Source organism: Cetorhinus maximus, chromosome 1, assembly GCF_964194155.1.
Source record: "Cetorhinus maximus chromosome 1, sCetMax3.hap1.1, whole genome shotgun sequence".
Taxonomy (NCBI): domain Eukaryota; kingdom Metazoa; phylum Chordata; class Chondrichthyes; order Lamniformes; family Cetorhinidae; genus Cetorhinus; species Cetorhinus maximus.
In genome coordinates, this window is record NC_135879.1 from 239,165,033 (window position 1) to 239,183,020 (window position 17,988).

Sequence of the window (17,988 nt, forward strand, 5' to 3'; positions counted from 1 at the left end):
GCACCCATTTAGCCGTTTAATTCTATGGTCTTCTATCTTCTTCATAAGCCTCCTGTGTAACACACTGCCAAATGCCTTCCAAAAATTCATATTTATATATACTTATTTTTATATATTTATCTACTTTACTACAGTCAGCCATGGCTCAATTGGTAGCAGTTTCACCTTTGAGTCAGAAAATTGTTCATTCAATTTTTTTATTCTTTCAAGGGATGTGGGCATTGTTGGCTGGGCCAGCATTTATTGCCCATCCCTAATTGCGCTTGAGAAAGTGGTGGTGAGCTGTCTTCTTGAACGATTACAGTCCTTGTGATGTAGGTACACCCACAGTGCTGTTAGGAAGGGAGTTCCAGGATTTTGACCCAGCGACAGAGAAGGAACAGTAATGTATTTCCAAGTCAGGATGGTGTGTCACTTGGGGGGGACCTTGCAGGTGGTGGTGTTCCTATGTATCTGCTGCTCTTGTCCTTCTGTGAGAGGCTGTGAGCTTGGAAAGTGCTGTTGAAAGAGCCTTGGTGAGTTGCTACAGTGCATCTTGCAGGTGGTACACACTGCTGCCACTATGTGTTGGTGGTGGAGGGAGTGAATGTTGAATGTGGTGGATCAGGTGCCAATCAAGTGGGCTGTTTTGTCTTGGATGGTGTCGGACTTGAGTGTCTTTGGAGATGCAATCATCCTAGCCAATGGAGAGTATCCTGCTTGAATGCAAAAATCTAAACTGGCACTCAGAGGAGCTGCCTTTTACATGAAACACTAATCCAAATCTTGTCTGCCCTCTCATGTAGACATAAAAGGCCCCCGACATTATTTTGAAGAAGTTCAAGGGAGTGAAGAAGGTACACTCTCAGATCCCGCAACGACCACATAGGCCAGTTGAAGAGGAGAAGTTACACTCTCCAATCCCACGACCACAGAGACTCAGGCTTCCTTTTAACCGGTTTTATTCAAGCATATGCAAGGGAGCTGCAATCATTCCTAAGAACTGAAGACCCAGCTCCCAGGTTGATTACATTTCATTACTTTTGTACTTTTTCTTATCATAATACATTTGAGTGCATTTGAATACATCCAATCGGTAACTGATACACCGGTCCCATGCTAACTCTATCCTATTGAGTACATAAACAGGTGATTATTAACCAATTATTCTAAAGGACGCATGCATAATTATATTATCCAATCAAAATTAAAACACGTACACAAGGACCTTGGTTCCCACAACTCAAGACTGTTTGTGTTTCCTCAAAGCCCCCTCTTTGTCCATTGTTCGTCTTCCCACATCTAAGCTAAAACCTTCTGCCCCTTCCCTATGTGAGAGGGGAGTACACTTAATCTAATTTATATCATACTTTTGTCTCCAGTCTGACTCTCAAGGCTGTGCAATGTTCATCTGGTAATCTTCAACTCTTAATATGTTTAGCAGCCATGTCTGCCTAGAGATTTTAAGGGTTTTTCAGAAAATTCTTACTGTATTCTCTTTTAGCATTTTTAATTTCCTCCTAACAGGAGTTATCCCTGGTGTCCTTGCCAATATTTATCCCTCAATCAGATGATCTGGTCATGGTTATAATGCTGTTTGTGGGAGCTTGCTGTGTCCAAATTGGCTGCTGCATTTCCTTCTTTACAACAGTGACTACACTTCAAAACATGTACTTCATCGACTGAAAAATGCCTATGGATGTTGTGAAAGTCCCTATATACAGGCAAGATTTTTTTTTTAGCCAGATCAACCTTTTCTGTTACTTCAGAGTGTTCAGTTTGATATCAAACTTGAACTGTGGCAGACAGTGAGGATGATACTAATCGGCTGCAACAGAATATAGATAGGCTAGCAGAATAGATATCACAAGTAACAGATAGAATTTAATACTGAGAAGTGTGAGGTGATGCATTTTGGCAGAAGGGATAGGGAGAGGCAATGTAGACTAAATGGCACAGATCTAAAGAGTGTGCAGGGACAGACGGACCTGAGGGTGTATTCGCAATAGATCTTTGAAGGTGACAGGACATATTGAGAGAGTAGTTAACAAAGTTTATGGGATCTTGGGTTTTTATAAAAAGTGCTATTGAGTACAAAAGCTACGTTGACCACTTGTGAAGCTCTGATTAGGCCTCAACTAGAGTATTGAATCCAGTTTTGGCCACTATGCTTTAGGAAGGATGTGAGGGCCCTTTGGAGAGTGGCAGAGGAAATTTACCAGAATGCTTCCAGAGATGAGGGATTTTAGCTACAAGATTAGGTTGGAGAATTTGGGATTGTTCTTCTTGGAGCAAAGGAGATTGAGGGGAGATTTGATAGAGGTATACAAGAATTTAATTTTTTTTATAAGGCAGACAAAGAAAAGCTGTAAACAAAAACAGAATTACCTGGAAAAACTCAGCAGGTCTGGCAGCATCGGTGGAGAAGAAAAGAGTCGACGTTTCGAGTCCTCACGACCCTTCAACAGAAAAGCTGTTCCTGTTAGTTGACGGCACAGGGGACACAGATTTTAGGTTTTGGGCAAGAGGTACAGGGAGTTGTGAGGAAGAACTTATTTATGCAGTGAATGGTAATGACCTGGAATTTGCTTTGCACAAGGGTCTGGAAGCGGAGATAATGAATGATTTCAAAAGGAAATTAGATGGGCACTTGAGGGAAATAAGCTTGCAGGGGGAATGGAGCGGGGAATGTGACTGATTTGAGTGCTCTACAAAGAGCCGACATGGACTGATGGACTGAATGGCATCCTTCTGTGCCATAAGACTCTATAACCTGTTCCAATGTTTCTGATGTAAGGCCGTTGAGCTGATAGTTTAATTTCTCAGGGAATTTGACTAATATTTGAAAAGGAGGGGGAGGCGGAGGCATAGTGGTAATGTCGGCTGACTAGTAATCTGGAGACCCACGCTCATACTCCTGGGACATGAGCTCAAATGCCACCATGGCAGCTGGTGGAATTTAATTTCAATTAATCAAAATAAAACATGGAATATAAAGTTAGCCTTGGTAATGGTAACCATGAAACTATCATTGATTGTCATAAAAGCCCTAATGTCCTTTAGGGAAGGGAATTTATTGTTCTTACCTGGCCTGGCCTACATGTGGCTCCAGATTCTCAGCAATGTGGTTGGCTCTGAAATGGCCTAGCAAGCCACTCAGTTCAAGGGCAATTAGGGATGGGAACAAATGCTGGCCTTGCCACATCGCATGAAAGAATACATTTTTAAAAAGGAAGAATGTGCAGGCTTATGGGAAGAAGGCACTAAGTGAATTGCTCCTTTCGGGAGCTGGTGCAGATGCAATGGGCCAAATAGCCTTCCTCTGTGCTGTAACAATTCTGTGATTCCTCACCTACTGAGCATTTCCAACATTTTCTATTTTTGTTTCAGATTTCCAGAATCTCCATTATTTTACTTCCTTTTTAACTGGCATAATTTCTAGGCTCAACGTCAAATCTTGACTGATAATGCTTCCATGGAGCACCTTGGGATATGAGACACTGCTGCATTTTAAAAAAAATTCTGTTTTTGATGGGATGTAGGCATCACTGGCAAGGCCAGCATTTGTTGCCCAACCCTAATTGCCCTTCAACTGAGTGGCTTGCTAGGCTATTTCAGAGGGCAGTTAAGAGTCAACCACATTGCCATGGTTGCCAGAGTCACATGTAGGCCAGACTAGGTAAGGATGGCAGATTTCCTTCCCTAAAGGACAATAGTGAACCATATGGGTTTTACAACAATCAATGATAGTTGTCACAGAATTGTTATGGTGCAGGTGGCCATTTGGCCCTTTGTGTCTGCACTGGCTCTCTGAATGAGCAACTCACCTAGTTCCATTCCCCCACCTTCTCCCTGTAACCCTGCTCATTCTTCCCTTTCAGATAATAGTCTAATTTCCTTTTGAATGATTCAATTGAACCTGCCTCCACCACACTCTCAGGCAGTGCATTCTAGACCTGAACCACTGGTGTGAAAAAGTTGTCCCTCAAGTTGCCATTTATCATGGTCACCATTACTGAGACTCACTTTCAATCCAGATTTTATGAATGTGAACTTAAATTCCACCAGCAGCTGTGGTGGGATTTGAGCCCATGTCTCCAGAGCATTAAACTTTCTGAAGAATAATCATATTTCACTGGAAACATTAACTCTGTTTCTCTCTCCACAGATGCTGCCAGACCTACTGGGTTTTTCCAGCATTTTCTATTTTTATTCCCCAGAGCATGAGCCGGGGTTTATGGATGAGGAGCCCAGAGACATTACTCCTCTACACCACCACCCTATTGCCAACGGTGGCCACAAAGTTCACCATAATTTAAAGAGCATGAAACATTGCAATGCTGCTTCTGGATCACAACAGCGTTTGCAGAATCTGTCAATCACGCCTTTGATTGACGGGTAGCCCCTCGAGGTGATAGGACCGTCCCGCCGTCAATCAAATGGCCTCGCGCCGGCTGGGGTCTTACGCACATTGACCGTCGGCACGCAGCTATTGGTCGGCTACGGGTGTCAATCGTCTCGTCGATTGGTTGAACGCCTGCCGGCCACACGATTGGGTAATGGGGGAGGGCCGACGTTATGATTGGTTGGCGCCGCTGTCAATCATTCCGGGCGGCGGTCTGAGCGTCGGTGGCTGATGGAGGAGCGAAAGGTTTCGGTGTCGGAGCTGCTCAACTCGAGCGTCTATTTATTCGGTAAGGGGGCGGGGGTCTGCACTCGGTGGGAGGTGGAATCGAGCCCGGCCTCGGGATAATGGCTGTGCAAAAAAACACCTTCCCGTCCATCCCTGTATTCACCCCTCCCCCCATCTCCCTACCGCCAATGTCCCTCCACGGCCCCCCCCACCCAGTCCCCTCCCCCCGCTCCATCCCTCCACCCCCCCCTCCCCCCCACCGTCCACCTGGTGCGTCCGTCCCCCCCCCCCCCGCCCCCCGTCCACCTGGTGCGTCCCCCCCCCAGCCCCCCGTCCACCTGGTGCGTCCCCCCCCCCAGCCCCCCGTCCACCTGGTGCGTCCCCCCCCCAGCCCCCCGTCCACCTGGTGCGTCCCCCCCCCCCAGCCCCCCGTCCACCTGGTGCGTCCCCCCCCCAGCCCCCCGTCCACCTGGTGCGTCCCCCCCCCCCCCCAGCCCCCCGTCCACCTGGTGCGTCCCCCCCCCCCAGCCCCCCGTCCACCTGGTGCGTCCCCCCCAGCCCCCCATCCACCTGGTGCGTCCCCCCCCCCCAGCCCCCCGTCCACCTGGTGCGTCCCCCCCCCAGCCCCCCGTCCACCTGGTGCGTCCCCCCCCCAGCCCCCCGTCCACCTGGTGCGTCCCCCCCCCCCAGCCCCCCGTCCACCTGGTGCGTCCCCCCCCCCAGCCCCCCGTCCACCTGGTGCGTCCCCCCCCCAGCCCCCCGTCCACCTGGTGCGTTCCCCCCCCCCCCCCCAGCCCCCCGTCCACCTGGTGCGTCCCCCCCCCCCCCCCAGCCCCCCGTCCACCTGGTGCGTCCCCCCCCCAGCCCCCCGTCCACCTGGTGCGTCCCAGCCCCCCGTCCACCTGGTGCGTCCCAGCCCCCCGTCCACCTGGTGCGTCCCCCCCCCCAGCCCCCCGTCCACCTGGTGCGTCCCCCCCCCCAGCCCCCCGTCCACCTGGTGCGTCCCCCAGCCCCCTGTCCACCTGGTGCGTCCCCCCCCCCCCCCCAGCCCCCCGTCCACCTGGTGCGTGCCCCCCCCCCCCCAGCCCCCTGTCCACCTGGTGCGTCCCCCCCCCCCCCCCCAGCCCCCCGTCCACCTGGTGCGTCCGTCCGTCCCCCCCCCCCCAGCCCCCCGTCCACCTGGTGCGTTCCCCCCCCCCAGCCCCCCCGTCCACCTGGTGCGCCCCCCCTCCCAGCCCCCCCGCCCACCTCGTGTGTGCCCAGCCCCCCCCCGCCCACCTCGTGTGTGCCCAGCCCCCCCGCCCACCTCGTGTGTGCCCAGCCCCCCCCGCCCACCTCGTGTGTGCCCAGCCCCCCCCGCCCACCTCGTGTGTGCCCAGCCCCCCCCGCCCACCTCGTGTGTGCCCAGCCCCCCCGCCCACCTCGTGTGTGCCCAGCCCCCCCCGCCCACCTCGTGTGTGCCCAGCCCCCCCCGCCCACCTCGTGTGTGCCCAGCCCCCCCCGCCCACCTCGTGTGTGCCCAGCCCCCCCTCCGCCCACCTCGTGTGTGCCCAGCCCCCCCCGCCCACCTCGTGTGTGCCCAGCCCCCCCCCGCCCACCTCGTGTGTCGTCCCCTCCGCCCAGCCCCCCCTGCCCACCTCATGTGTCGTCCCCTCCGTCCACCTCGTGTGTTCGCCCAGCCCCCTCCCTTCCCATCCACTTGTCTAGCGCAGACGGCGGCCTTTTTGCCCTTTGTGTCTGTACCTGAGCTGCAAATGAGCAACTCATCTAGTGCCATCCCCCTGTCTTCTCCACATAACCCTGCACATTCTTCCCTCTCTGATGGTTTAATTCCCTTTTGAATGCTTCAGTTGAACTTGCCTCCACCGCACTGAGGTAGTGCATTCTGGACCCTAATCACTTGCTGTGTGAAAAAGTTTTTCCTCATATCGCTTTTGCTTCTTTTGCCAATTACTTTAAATTTGTGCCCCCTCGTTCTCAGTCCTTTGTCGGGTGCAAACAGTTTCTCGCTATCTGCTCTATCCAGGCCCCTCATTTTTTGAATACCACGATCACACCTCTCCTCTGCTGTGTTTTCTCCGAGGAGAACAGCCCCAATTTCTCCAATCTTAACTGGAGTTCCTCATTTCTGGAACCGTTCTGAATTTTTTCTGCGTTCTCTCCAATGCGTTCACATCCTTCCTAAAATGTGCCCAGAACTGGATGCAATACTCTAGCTGAGGTCCAACTAGTGTCTTATACAAGTTCAACATAACCTCTTTGCTCTTGTACTCTATGCCCCTGTTATAAGCCTATGATACTGTCTGCTTTATTAACCACATTCTCAGCCTGTCCTGCCACCTTCAGTGACTTATGCAAGGAGGTGTTAATCTAAGAGGTGTTATCTAGAGGATGAGGTTAAGCAAATGGCTAATGAGGCGTATGGGATCCTGGGCTTTATAAATAGAGGCACAGAGTACAGAAGCAAGGAAGTTATAACGAGCCTTTAGGAAACACTGGTTCGGCCTCAACTGGAGTATTGTCAAATTCTGGGCATTAAATTTCCAAGAAGGATGTGAAGTCATTCATTGGAGAGGGTGCAGAAAAAAATCACCAAAATGGCTTCAGTGGCTTGGGATTTAAGTTACTTGGATAATTTGGAGAAGTTGTGATTGTTCTCCGTAGAGAAGAAAAGGTTGAGAGGAGATTCGATCGTGGTGCTCAGCATAATGAGGCGCTTGGACAGAGTAGATGGGGAGAAACTGCTCCCATTTGTGGAAGGGGCGAGAACCCGAAGACACCAATTTAAGATGACTGACAAAAGAAGCAATTGTGTCATGAGGAAAAGCTTTTTTAACATAGTGAATGGTTAAGATCTGGAATGCACAGCCTGACAGTATGGTGGAGCAGATTCAATTGTGGCATTCATAAGAGAATTAGATAATTATCTGAAGAGAGGGAGGCGATGGCATAGTGTTTCATTGTCACTGGACTAGTAATCCAGAGACCCAGGGTAATGCTTTGGGGACCTGGGTTCGAATCCTGCCATGGCAGATAAAAATTTGGAATTGTTAATCTAATGACCATGAGACCATTGTCGATTGTTGTAAAAATCCATCTGGGTCATTAATGTTCTTTAGGAAAGGAAGGAAACCTGTTGTTCTTACCTGGTCTGGCCTACATGTGACTCCAGACTCAGCAATGTGGTTGACTCTTAAAATGCCCTCTGAACAAGGGCAATAAATGCTGGCCCATGAATTTAAAAAAAACTTTGCTGGGCTATGGGAAAAGGCAGGGGTAGTGATGTTCTGCAAGAATCTGTGATGAAATCTTAGTGTGTCACTGTATTCATTAAATGACTTAGATATGGGATAGAAAGCCACAGATCCAAATTTGCTCGTGACTTAAGGATAGGTGGTTTTGTAAGCAGTGTGGTTAAAAGTGTTAACTAACTAAGATAGTCATCTGAACATAGGCTATTCTGACCATGCTGATTTGATTGTGGTTTGAATTCCATCTTCCATAACTCCATAACTTCTGACTCCTTTGTTTATCAAAAGCCTGCCTAACTCTGTCTTGAATAGATTCAATGACCCAGCCCCCACTGCTTTCTGCAAAAGAGAATTTCATGGACTAATGACCCTCTGAGAGGAAAAAATTCTCTTCATCTCAGTCTCAAAAGGGAGACCTCTTATTCTTAAACTATGTACCCTAGTGCTAGGCTCCCTAACATGAGGAAACATCCTCTGGGTATCCACCCTATCAAGTCCCCTCAGGATCTGGTGTTTCAATAAGATCACCTCTCATTCTTCTAAACTCCAGTGGGTATTGGCCCAACCTGTTCAACCTTTCTTCATGACGTCCTTCATCCCAGGAATGAACCTGAACTGCTAACGGAGTTGTATTCATTTTCAAATAAGGAGACCAAAACTGTACACAATACTCCAGGTGTGGTTTTGTACAGTTGCAGTAAAACCTCCCTATTTTTATCAAAAACAGAAACAGAAATACCTGGAAGAACTCAGCAGGTCTGGCAGCATCGGCGGAGAAGAGTACAGTTGATGTTTCGAGTCCTCATGACCCTTCAACAGAACTAAGTAAAATTAGGAAAGGGGTGAAATATAAGCTGGTTTATTGATTCCAAATGGAGGACCAGCAAAAGCCGTTTCTGTGCCAACAATTTGTTACGAATGCTGCGTGCATTCTGTCTTTTTACTGTTGTTGCAATCTCTGGCCTTATCTGCTGGTGCACTCTTAATGTTGGTACACTGTCCCTGCCTGCCACATTCTGGCTATCATTATCCAAAACGCTATCCTGCTCTATTACCTCGTTTTCCTGTTAATTTACCAAATCTCCTCTGGCATGATCTCTCACCCTCCTCCATTATCTAATTTAAAGTTTTGCTGTTGAAGCTTTTTGTCTTGCTCTCATCAGTACGCGTCACAAGAACACCAATATAAGGGGAAAACGACAATCTAGACTGTATGAGAAGAGATTGCTGATTGGTTGGCGAGTGGTCTCTGGTGTTGAGAATGCACCAGTGATGGTGATTGACAGATAACTGCCATGCATTGTTTGAAATTTAAACCAGTCAGCTTGACCCTGATTGGTCCCTGAGGAATGAGTCAGCGAATGGCTGTCACTTATTTTGTTTGGCTGAAACAGACGTAGTGTGTGTACATGCCCTTTCTGCCTGCAAAGAACAGGTCCTTGTGTATTAATATATGTAGCTTCAGTACAAGCAAATGTGGCACACTGTGAGCCCCTCTGACAACCTTAAATTGGTTGTCAGTGTAATTTTTAGCGCACTCGGGATTATTTAGCAATTGCCCATTCGTGGAATCACACCTAATGTTGGGCACTGTTTTGAGTTTGCAAGCACAGGCTGGTTGTTGCTAGATAATCCTCAAATGTGCTGAGAACTATGCTGACAACCAATTTAAGATTGTCAGTTGGGCTCGCAGTGTGGCGCATTTGCAAGTAGATGGAAATGACCGAGGACAAGATTTCACATTTTAAGACTTTTACTGCAACAAATAAACCAAAGTCAATCATAGAAAAATACTACACAATAGGCAACTAATACACCAACTTAAGGAAAAGGTACTTTTGCATTATCTAATTAACTCAATTAAAAAAAGTACGGCGTATGACACATTTTTACATTACGCCACGCTACTGGCAGATTTGTAGCAACACAAGATTAAGTCTCAAAGCACTCCCAGCTTCAAGCAGGCACACTTCTCGCTGTCACACCGTGTTGAATTTTCCCATGTTCCTCAAATTGTTTCATGCAGACTGAGTGTCCCAGGGCCTTGCATAGCACGCCTTGGGGCACCTCGTTCCTTAAAACTCAACGTCCCATCAGTCCTGTTTCCTTCCTTACAAAAAGAAAATCAGCTTTTACAAGCATCCTGTTTTGTTGTGAACACAGACACCGTTCACGTGGCTCTTCATAGCAGTGGCTGCTTCCTGCTCCACATGGCACAGAGTCCTTTGTGTCTCTCCCTTCTCTCCGACTGGCTGGCTGGCTGTCTCCTCGCAGGCTGGCTGGCTGGCTGGCCGGCTGGCTCTCTCCTCACAGGCTGGCTGGCTGGCTGGCTCCCTCCTCGCAGGCTGGCTGGCTGGCTGGCTCTCTCCTCGCAGGCTGGCTGGCTGGCTCTCTCCTCGCAGGCTGGCTGGCTGGCTGGCTGGCTCTCTCCTCGCAGGCTGGCTGGCTGGCTCTCTCCTCGCAAGCTGGCTGGCTGGCTGGCTCTCTCCTCGCAGGCTGGCTGGCCGGCTGGCTCCCTCCTCGCGGGCTGGCTGGCTGGCTGGCTGGCTCTCTCCTCGCAGGCTGGCTGGCTCTCTCCTCGCAGGCTGGCTGGCCGGCTGGCTCCCTCCTCGCGGGCTGGCTGGCTGGCTGGCTGGCTCTCTCCTCGCAGGCTGGCTGGCCGGCTGGCTCTCTCCTCGCAGGCTGGCTGGCCGGCTGGCTCCCTCCTCGCGGGCTGGCTGGCTGGCTCTCTCCTCGCAGGCTGGCTGGCTCTCTCCTCGCAGGCTGGCTGGCTGGCTCTCTCCTCGCAGGCTGGCTGGCCGGCTGGCTCTCTCCTCGCAGGCTGGCTGGCCGGCTGGCTCCCTCCTCGCGGGCTGGCTGGCTGGCTCTCTCCTCGCAGGCTGGCTGGCTGGCTCTCTCCTCGCAGGCTGGCTGGCTGGCTCTCTCCTCGCAGGCTGGCTGGCCGGCTGGCTCTCTCCTCGCAGGCTGGCTGGCCGGCTGGCTCTCTCCTCGCAGGCTGGCTGGCCGGCTGGCTCTCTCCTCGCAGGCTGGCTGGCTGGCTCCCTCCTCGCAGGCTGGCTGGCCGGCTGGCTCTCTCCTCGCAGGCTGGCTGGCCGGCTCTCTCCTCGCGGGCTGGCTGGCTCTCTCCTCGCAGGCTGGCTGGCTGGCTCTCTCCTCGCGGGCTGGCTGGCTGGCTCTCTCCTCGCAGGCTGGCTGGCCGGCTGGCTCCCTCCTCGCAGGCTGGCTGGCCGGCTGGCTCTCTCCTCGCAGGCTGGCTGGCCGGCTGGCTCTCTCCTCGCAGGCTGGCTGGCCGGCTGGCTCTCTCCTCGCAGGCTGGCTGGCTGGCTGGCTGGCTCTCTCCTCGCAGGCTGGCTGGCCGGCTGGCTCCCTCCTCGCAGGCTGGCTGGCCGGCTGGCTCCCTCCTCGCAGGCTGGCTGGCTGGCTGGCTGGCTCTCTCCTCGCAGGCTGGCTGGCTGGCTCTCTCCTCGCAGGCTGGCTGGCCGGCTGGCTCTCTCCTCGCAGGCTGGCTGGCCGGCTGGCTCTCTCCTCGCAGGCTGGCTGGCCGGCTGGCTCTCTCCTCGCAGGCTGGCTGGCCGGCTGGCTCTCTCCTCGCAGGCTGGCCGGCTGGCTGGCTCTCTCCTCGCTGGCTGGCTGGCTGGCTGGCTCTCTCCTCGCTGGCTGGCTGGCTCTCTCCTCGCGGGCTGGCTGGCTCTCTCCTCGCGGGCTGGCTGGCTGGCTCTCTCCTCGCAGGCTGGCCGGCTGGCTCTCTCCTCGCTGGCTGGCTGGCTCTCTCCTCGCGGGCTGGCTGGCTCTCTCCTCGCGGGCTGGCTGGCTGGCTCTCTCCTCGCAGGCTGGCTGGCTGGCTCTCTCCTCGCTGGCTGGCTGGCTCTCTCCTCGCGGGCTGGCTGGCTCTCTCCTCGCAGGCTGGCCGGCTGGCTCTCTCCTCGCAGGCTGGCTGGCTCTCTCCTCGCGGGCTGGCTGGCTCTCTCCTCGCAGGCTGGCTGGCTGGCTCTCTCCTCGCAGGCTGGCCGGCTGGCTCTCTCCTCGCAGGCTGGCTGGCTCTCTCCTCGCTGGCTGGCTGGCTGGCTGTCTCCTCGCAGGCTGGCTGGCTGGCTGGCTCCCTCCTCGCAGGCTGGCCGGCTGGCTCCCTCCTCGCAGGCTGGCTGGCCGGCTGGCTCCCTCCTCGCAGGCTGGCTGGCTGGCTCTCTCCTCGCAGGCTGGCTGGCTGGCTCTCTCCTCGCAGGCTGGCTGGCTGGCTCTCTCCTCGCAGGCTGGCTGGCTGGCTGTCTCCTCGCAGGCTGGCTGGCCGGCTGGCTGGCTCTCTCCTCGCAGGCTGGCTGGCTGGCTGTCTCCTCGCAGGCTGGCTGGCTGGCTGTCTCCTCGCAGGCTGGCTGGCCGGCTGGCTGGCTCTCTCCTCGCAGGCTGGCTGGCTGGCTGGCTCTCTCCTCGCAGGCAGGCTGGCTGGCTGGCTCTCTCCTCGCAGGCTCACCAAACAGCTCCCCAGGCGTGAGCCCTTTCACTTTATTTTCAGTTGGCTTTGGTTACAGATCACGTGGGCGTATCTTCTTTCATTTCTACCATGATGTCATTGGCTCAGTTTCAGATTGGATGTAAAACAGCTCTAAAGGTAAAGGTAAAATGCTGCGGATGCTGGAAATCTGAAACAAAAACGAAAAATGCTGGATAAACTCAGTCATACAGACTTAAAACGTTAACCTCAATGTCCTGGTCAACATTTCCGTTTTGCCCAACACCATTAAGACAGATTATCTGATGATCATCACGCTGCTGTTTGTGAAATTGGCTACCATGTTTCTCAGCTTACCTCAGTGACTGCACTTCAAAAATATTTCATTGGCTGTAAAAAAATTTTATTAAGATTATGACAGGTGCTATAGAAATGCTAATTTCTTTTCCAAACCCACTTACACAAGTAACGTATAAATACTTAGCTTGATTGTTAATGTGTCCGTTCACTTCCCCAACCGCATTTTCGAAATTTTGCAATCAACTAAAACATTTTGCATGTGTGTTGGAAATGAGTTGTAAAATTTCTTTTTCCTTTTTTGATTGTTCAGGATGTGTGTTGGAGGAAGGAAAGAAGGAATACAAATTCCAGGTACATGATGATCGGATGGCACATCAACTCATTCTGAGGACGGTGAGTGTCCTGAGCTGTGGTGTATGTCGTAAGTCTAGACCTGTACAAATTTAGTGGTGGGTACTCCTAAAACCGTGCCATGCTGGCAGATGTGTGTTGCCAGTTTCACCACCGTGGGAATCTGACAACAACTTTGACAAACGACCAACAGTATCGAATTTGAACCTGGCGCTGCCCAGCCACGAGACTTGAACGTCGGATTAATGCCCGGTCGTACCAAGGTAAATGCTGCTGAGACTGACCCTGTTGCTCACCCTCGCTTTCTTCGCCAAGGCTGCATTCTGTTGCCCCCTTGTTCTGTGGGCTGAGAGGTTTCTCTGCCGCCGCTCTTGGCTCATTTTGTCTTTCACCAGCAATTTTGTGCAAGAACCTTTCACGTTGCTTAATTAGAGACTCCGTCTCTTTTTTATTCTTTTTAGCACTTATTTATCTTTTAGCCAGGGGCTGTGTCATTCTTCTGGCTAGACATTAACTACCATTGATTCTCTGACTCACCATCTCCGATTCTGAAACCTTAAATTTGCAGCACACTCTTTAATTTTATGATTTTAAAAGATACTTGTGGGATAGCATTTTAGGTAATGAAGGGAAATAGATCATATACAGTGGAAATCTTGCACTTCAAAGATGATATCAGCGCTACTACTGAAAATAAAATGCTGCTCTCATTCATCCTGTGGAGTTTGTTTTAACTTTTTTAACACTATATTTCCCACAAGCTCGCTACGTATTTTATTTGTAAAATCAAATCTTATAGCAACTTACATTTCAATAGTGCCTTCATGTAGGAAAACAATGCAAGACATTTCGTTTGAGGGGGAAGAAAAAATTGAACCGAGGAGGAGATATTATAATAGGTGGGTTACAAGCTTAGTCAGAGGAAAGTTTTGAGGAGAGTCTTGAAGGAGGAAGGAGCAGGACTTGGTGCAGGTTACAATGTTTTAGATGAGCTCAAATTTATTGAGCGACAATATTAATGGTAATGTTACTGTTCAGCTTTCAGGGTCTTGCTTTGTGGCTTATACTTAGCCTTGTCTATCGAAACCATACAATATGGGTGTGGCAACCTCTCAGCTCCTTTCAGTTTTGAAACAGAATGTTAATGGTGGGAATTCCTCCTTTAGTTATGTCTGCAATCATTAGTGAAAATACTAATAAGGACCAATGGACTAGCCAAAAATGCAGCCAAAATAAGGAGCAAACAGAAGTGGAGCAGATCCAGCCAGCAACATGGTAGCTTCAAAGCATCAACAAGAATATTATCAAAACAAAAAACTACTGCGGATGCTGGAAATCCAAAACAAAAACAGAATTACCTGGAAAAACTCAGCAGGTCTGGCAGCATCGGCGGAGAAGAAAAGAGTTGACGTTTCGAGCCCTCATGACCCTTCAGCAGAACAGATTATTATGGATGCACTGACGGCCTTGAATGCTATAGTATTTCTGTGAAGGAGCTGGAATCATGGTAGTGTAAGGGATTGAAAAGGAAGTTTATTAACTTCTTACCCAGAGAGGAGTGAGAATGTGGAATTCAATACCACATGGAGTAATTGAGGATAACAAAATAGATGTATTTGAGAGAGAAAGGAATAGAAGAATGTGCTAGTGGGATTAGATGAAGTAGGAAAGGAGGAGGCTGGGCTGAATGGCCTCTTTTTTTCTGCTGGAAATTCTATGCAAGGGAATTGCAGTGCTGTCAAAACCAGATGCTCTGACAGATCCACGTACCCAAGCAGAACAGCGTGGAAGGCCAGGCCTTTGCAATTATTTGTGATAGGGTTATAGGTCACTGTGCATCCTTAATATAACTCCTTGAGGGAGGAGAAGCATGCCAGGCTTGAAGCATTGAACCTCTCCATTGTGAGTCAAGGTCAGCTGAAGAAACTACAGATTAAACTGTTGAGTTTAAGAAGCTGATTGCCTTTCTGACAAGCATCTGCTCAATAATAATCAGGATGCATTTCATGGAGTTATTGGAAATCATATTATTGCTTTATTGTCCGAGATACGTGGATACACTGAAGCTGTGAATCAGCTTATTTAATTGGGAAAGTGCCTTTCACTGGTGTCCAATAAATAAAGGAGGGATGACTTGGACAAAGAGAGTAATGTTGACAATACAAATCTAGGTGGAAATGTAAGTTGAGGAGTACACAGAAATGTCAACTTGTAAATGTTGATGTTCAGAGAGACTTGGTCGCCCTCAATAAATGAACTTGGAAAGCTAGCAAAATAAAAACAGAATTACCTGGAAAAACTCAGCAAGTCTGGCAGCATCGGCGGAGAAGAAATCAGTCAACGTTTCGAGCCCTCATGGCCCTTCAGCAGAACTGAAGGCTTCAGTTGGCTTCAGTTCTGCTGAAGGGCCATGAGGGCTCGAAACGTTGACTGATTTCTTCTCCGCCGATGCTGCCAGACTTGCTGAGTTTTTCCAGGTAATTCTGTTTTTATTTTGTTTTGGATTTCCAGCATCCGCAGTAGCTTTTAGCTTTTTGTTTTTATCTTGGAAAGCTAGCATGCAGGTACATCAAGCAATTAAGAAGGCAAATTGGTTACGCTTTATTGCAAGGGGATTGAAGCACAGGAATAAAGAAATCTTGCTGCAGTTGTACAGGTCTTTGGTGATACCATACCGGGAATACTGTGTACAGATTTAGTTTCCATATTTAAGGAAGGATCTACCTGCATTGGAGGTGTGTTTGGAAATAGAGAGAGTTTAAGTAGGTTATAGATTGTGTGTGTTAGGCATAAGCTGTAGCTTTAAGTTTAATCTATATTTTTTCCATTAGTGGTTTAAAAAGCCTGGGGTTTAGTTTCATTTTTAGAGTGGAGGCAGCAAGCCTGAGTTCTGTTTGTATTCTTGCATTTTTAATGAGTTTTATGCCCTTGAAGTGGAGAGCTGTGTTACCAAGGCGGGGTTGTGGTTTAGGGAAGTATTTTTCTTTTCATTCACGGGATTTGGGCTTCGCTGGCTGGGCCAGCATTTATTGCCCATCCCTAATTGCCCTTGAGAGATGGTGAGCTGCCGCTTGAACCGCTGCAGTCCATGTGGTGTAGGTACACCCACAGTGCTGCTGGGAAGGGAGTTCCAGGATTTTGACCCAGCCACAGTGAAGGAGCGGCGATATATTTCCAAGACAGGACGGCGAGTGACTTGGAGGGGAACTTCCAGGTGGTGGTGTTCCCACCTTTCTGTTGCCCTTGTCCTCCTAAATGGTAGTGGTTGTGGGTTTGGAAGGAGCTGTTAAAGGAGCCTTGGTGAAGCCCTGCAGTACACCTTGTAGATGGTACACACTGCTGCTACTGTGTGTTGGTGGTGGATTGAGTCAATGTTTGTGGATGTGGTGCCAATCAAGTGGGCTGTTTTGTCCTGGACGATGTCAAGCTTCTTTAGTGCTGTGGGGGCTGCACTCATCCAGACAAGTGGGCAGTATTCCATCACACTCCTGACTTGTTCCTTATAGATGGTGGACAGGCTTTGGGGAGTCAGGAGGTGAGTTACTCGTTGCACGATTCCTAGCCTCTGACCTGCTCTTGTAGCCACAGTATTTATATGGCTAGCCCAGTTCAGTTTTTGGTCAATGGTAACTCCCAGGATGTTGATAGTGGGGGATTCAGCGATGGTAATGCCATTGAACATCAGGGAGTGATGGTTGGATTCTCTCGTTGGAGATTCATTGCCTGACACTGGTGCGAATGTTACTTGTCAGCCCAAACCTGGATATTGTCCAGGTCTTGCTGCATTTGGACATGGACTGACTGCTTCATTATCTGAGGAGTCGCGAATGGTGCTGAACATCATGTAATCATCAATGAACATCCCCACTCCTCACCTTATGATGGAAGGAAGATCATTGATGAAGCAGCTGAAGATGGTTGGGCCGAGGACACTACCCTGAGGAACTCCTGCGGTGATGCCCTGTAGCTGAGATGACTGACCTCCAACAACCACAACCATCTTCCTTTGTGCTAGGTATGACTCCAACCAGTGGAGAGTTTTCCCCCTGATTCCCATTGATTCCAGTTTTGCTCGGGCTCCTTGATGCCACACTCAGTCAAATGCGGCCTTGATGTCAAGGGCAACCACTCTCAACTTGCCGCAGGAGTTCAGCTTTTTTGTCCATGTTTGAACCAAGGCTGTAATTAGGCCAGGAACTTAGTGACCCTGGTGGAACCCAACTGGGCGTCAGTGAGCAGGTTATTGTTAAGCAGGTGCCACCTGATAACACTGTTGATGACCCGTTCCATTGCTTTACTGATGATGGAGAGTAGACTGATGGGGCGATAATTGGCCGGGTTGGATTTGTTCTGCTTTTTGTGTACAGGGCATTCCTGGACAATTTTCCACATAGCTACGTAGATGCCAGTGTTGTAGCTGTACTGGAACAGCTTGGCTAGGGGCGTGGCAAGTTCTGGAGCACAAGTCTTCAGTACTATTGCTGGAATATTGTCAGGGCCCATAGCCTTCGAGGTATCCAGTGCTTTCGGCCGTTTCTTGATATCATGTGGAGCAAATGGAATTGGCTGAAGACTGGCATCTGTGATGCTGGGGACCTCCGGAGGAGGGCCAAGATGGATCATTCACTCGACACTTCTGGCTGAAGATTGTAGCAAATGGTAATGCCATTGAACATTAGGGGGTGATGGTTGGATTCTCTCTTGTTGGAGATCGTCATTGCCTGACACTTATCTTTTGCACTGATGTGCTGGGTTCCTCCACCATTGAGGATGGGGATATTTGTGGAGCCGCCTCCTCCAGTGAGTTGTTTAAATGTCCACCACCATTTACGACTGGATGCGGCAGGACTGTGGAGCTTAGATCTGATCCGTTGGTTGTGGGATCGCTTAGCTCTGCCTATCACTTGCTGCTTGTGCTGTTTGGCACGCAAGTAGTCCTGTGTGATAGCTTCGCCAGGTTGGCACCTCGTCTTTAGGTATGTTTGGTGCTGCTGCTGGCATGCCTTCCTGCACTCTTCATTGAACCA

At 50.4% G+C, this 17,988-nt stretch overlaps 1 protein-coding gene across 2 annotated transcripts in view; it reads left to right on the top strand.

Annotated features, from left to right (window-relative positions):
* Positions 1–4,569: 4,569 nt before the first annotated feature.
* LOC144688219 (nucleophosmin-like) overlaps positions 4,570–17,988 on the top strand; it is a 98,614-nt gene continuing 85,195 nt past the window's right edge. The window contains exons 1-2 of one of the 2 annotated variants that reach the window (XM_078554712.1): positions 4,570–4,673; positions 12,921–13,003. In XM_078554712.1, coding sequence (XP_078410838.1) covers positions 4,616–4,673; positions 12,921–13,003 — 141 coding nt within the window. In that variant the 5' untranslated portion in view covers positions 4,570–4,615. The remainder of the gene's footprint in view (positions 4,674–12,920; positions 13,004–17,988) is intronic. The other variant, XM_078554711.1, reaches the window with a different exon arrangement.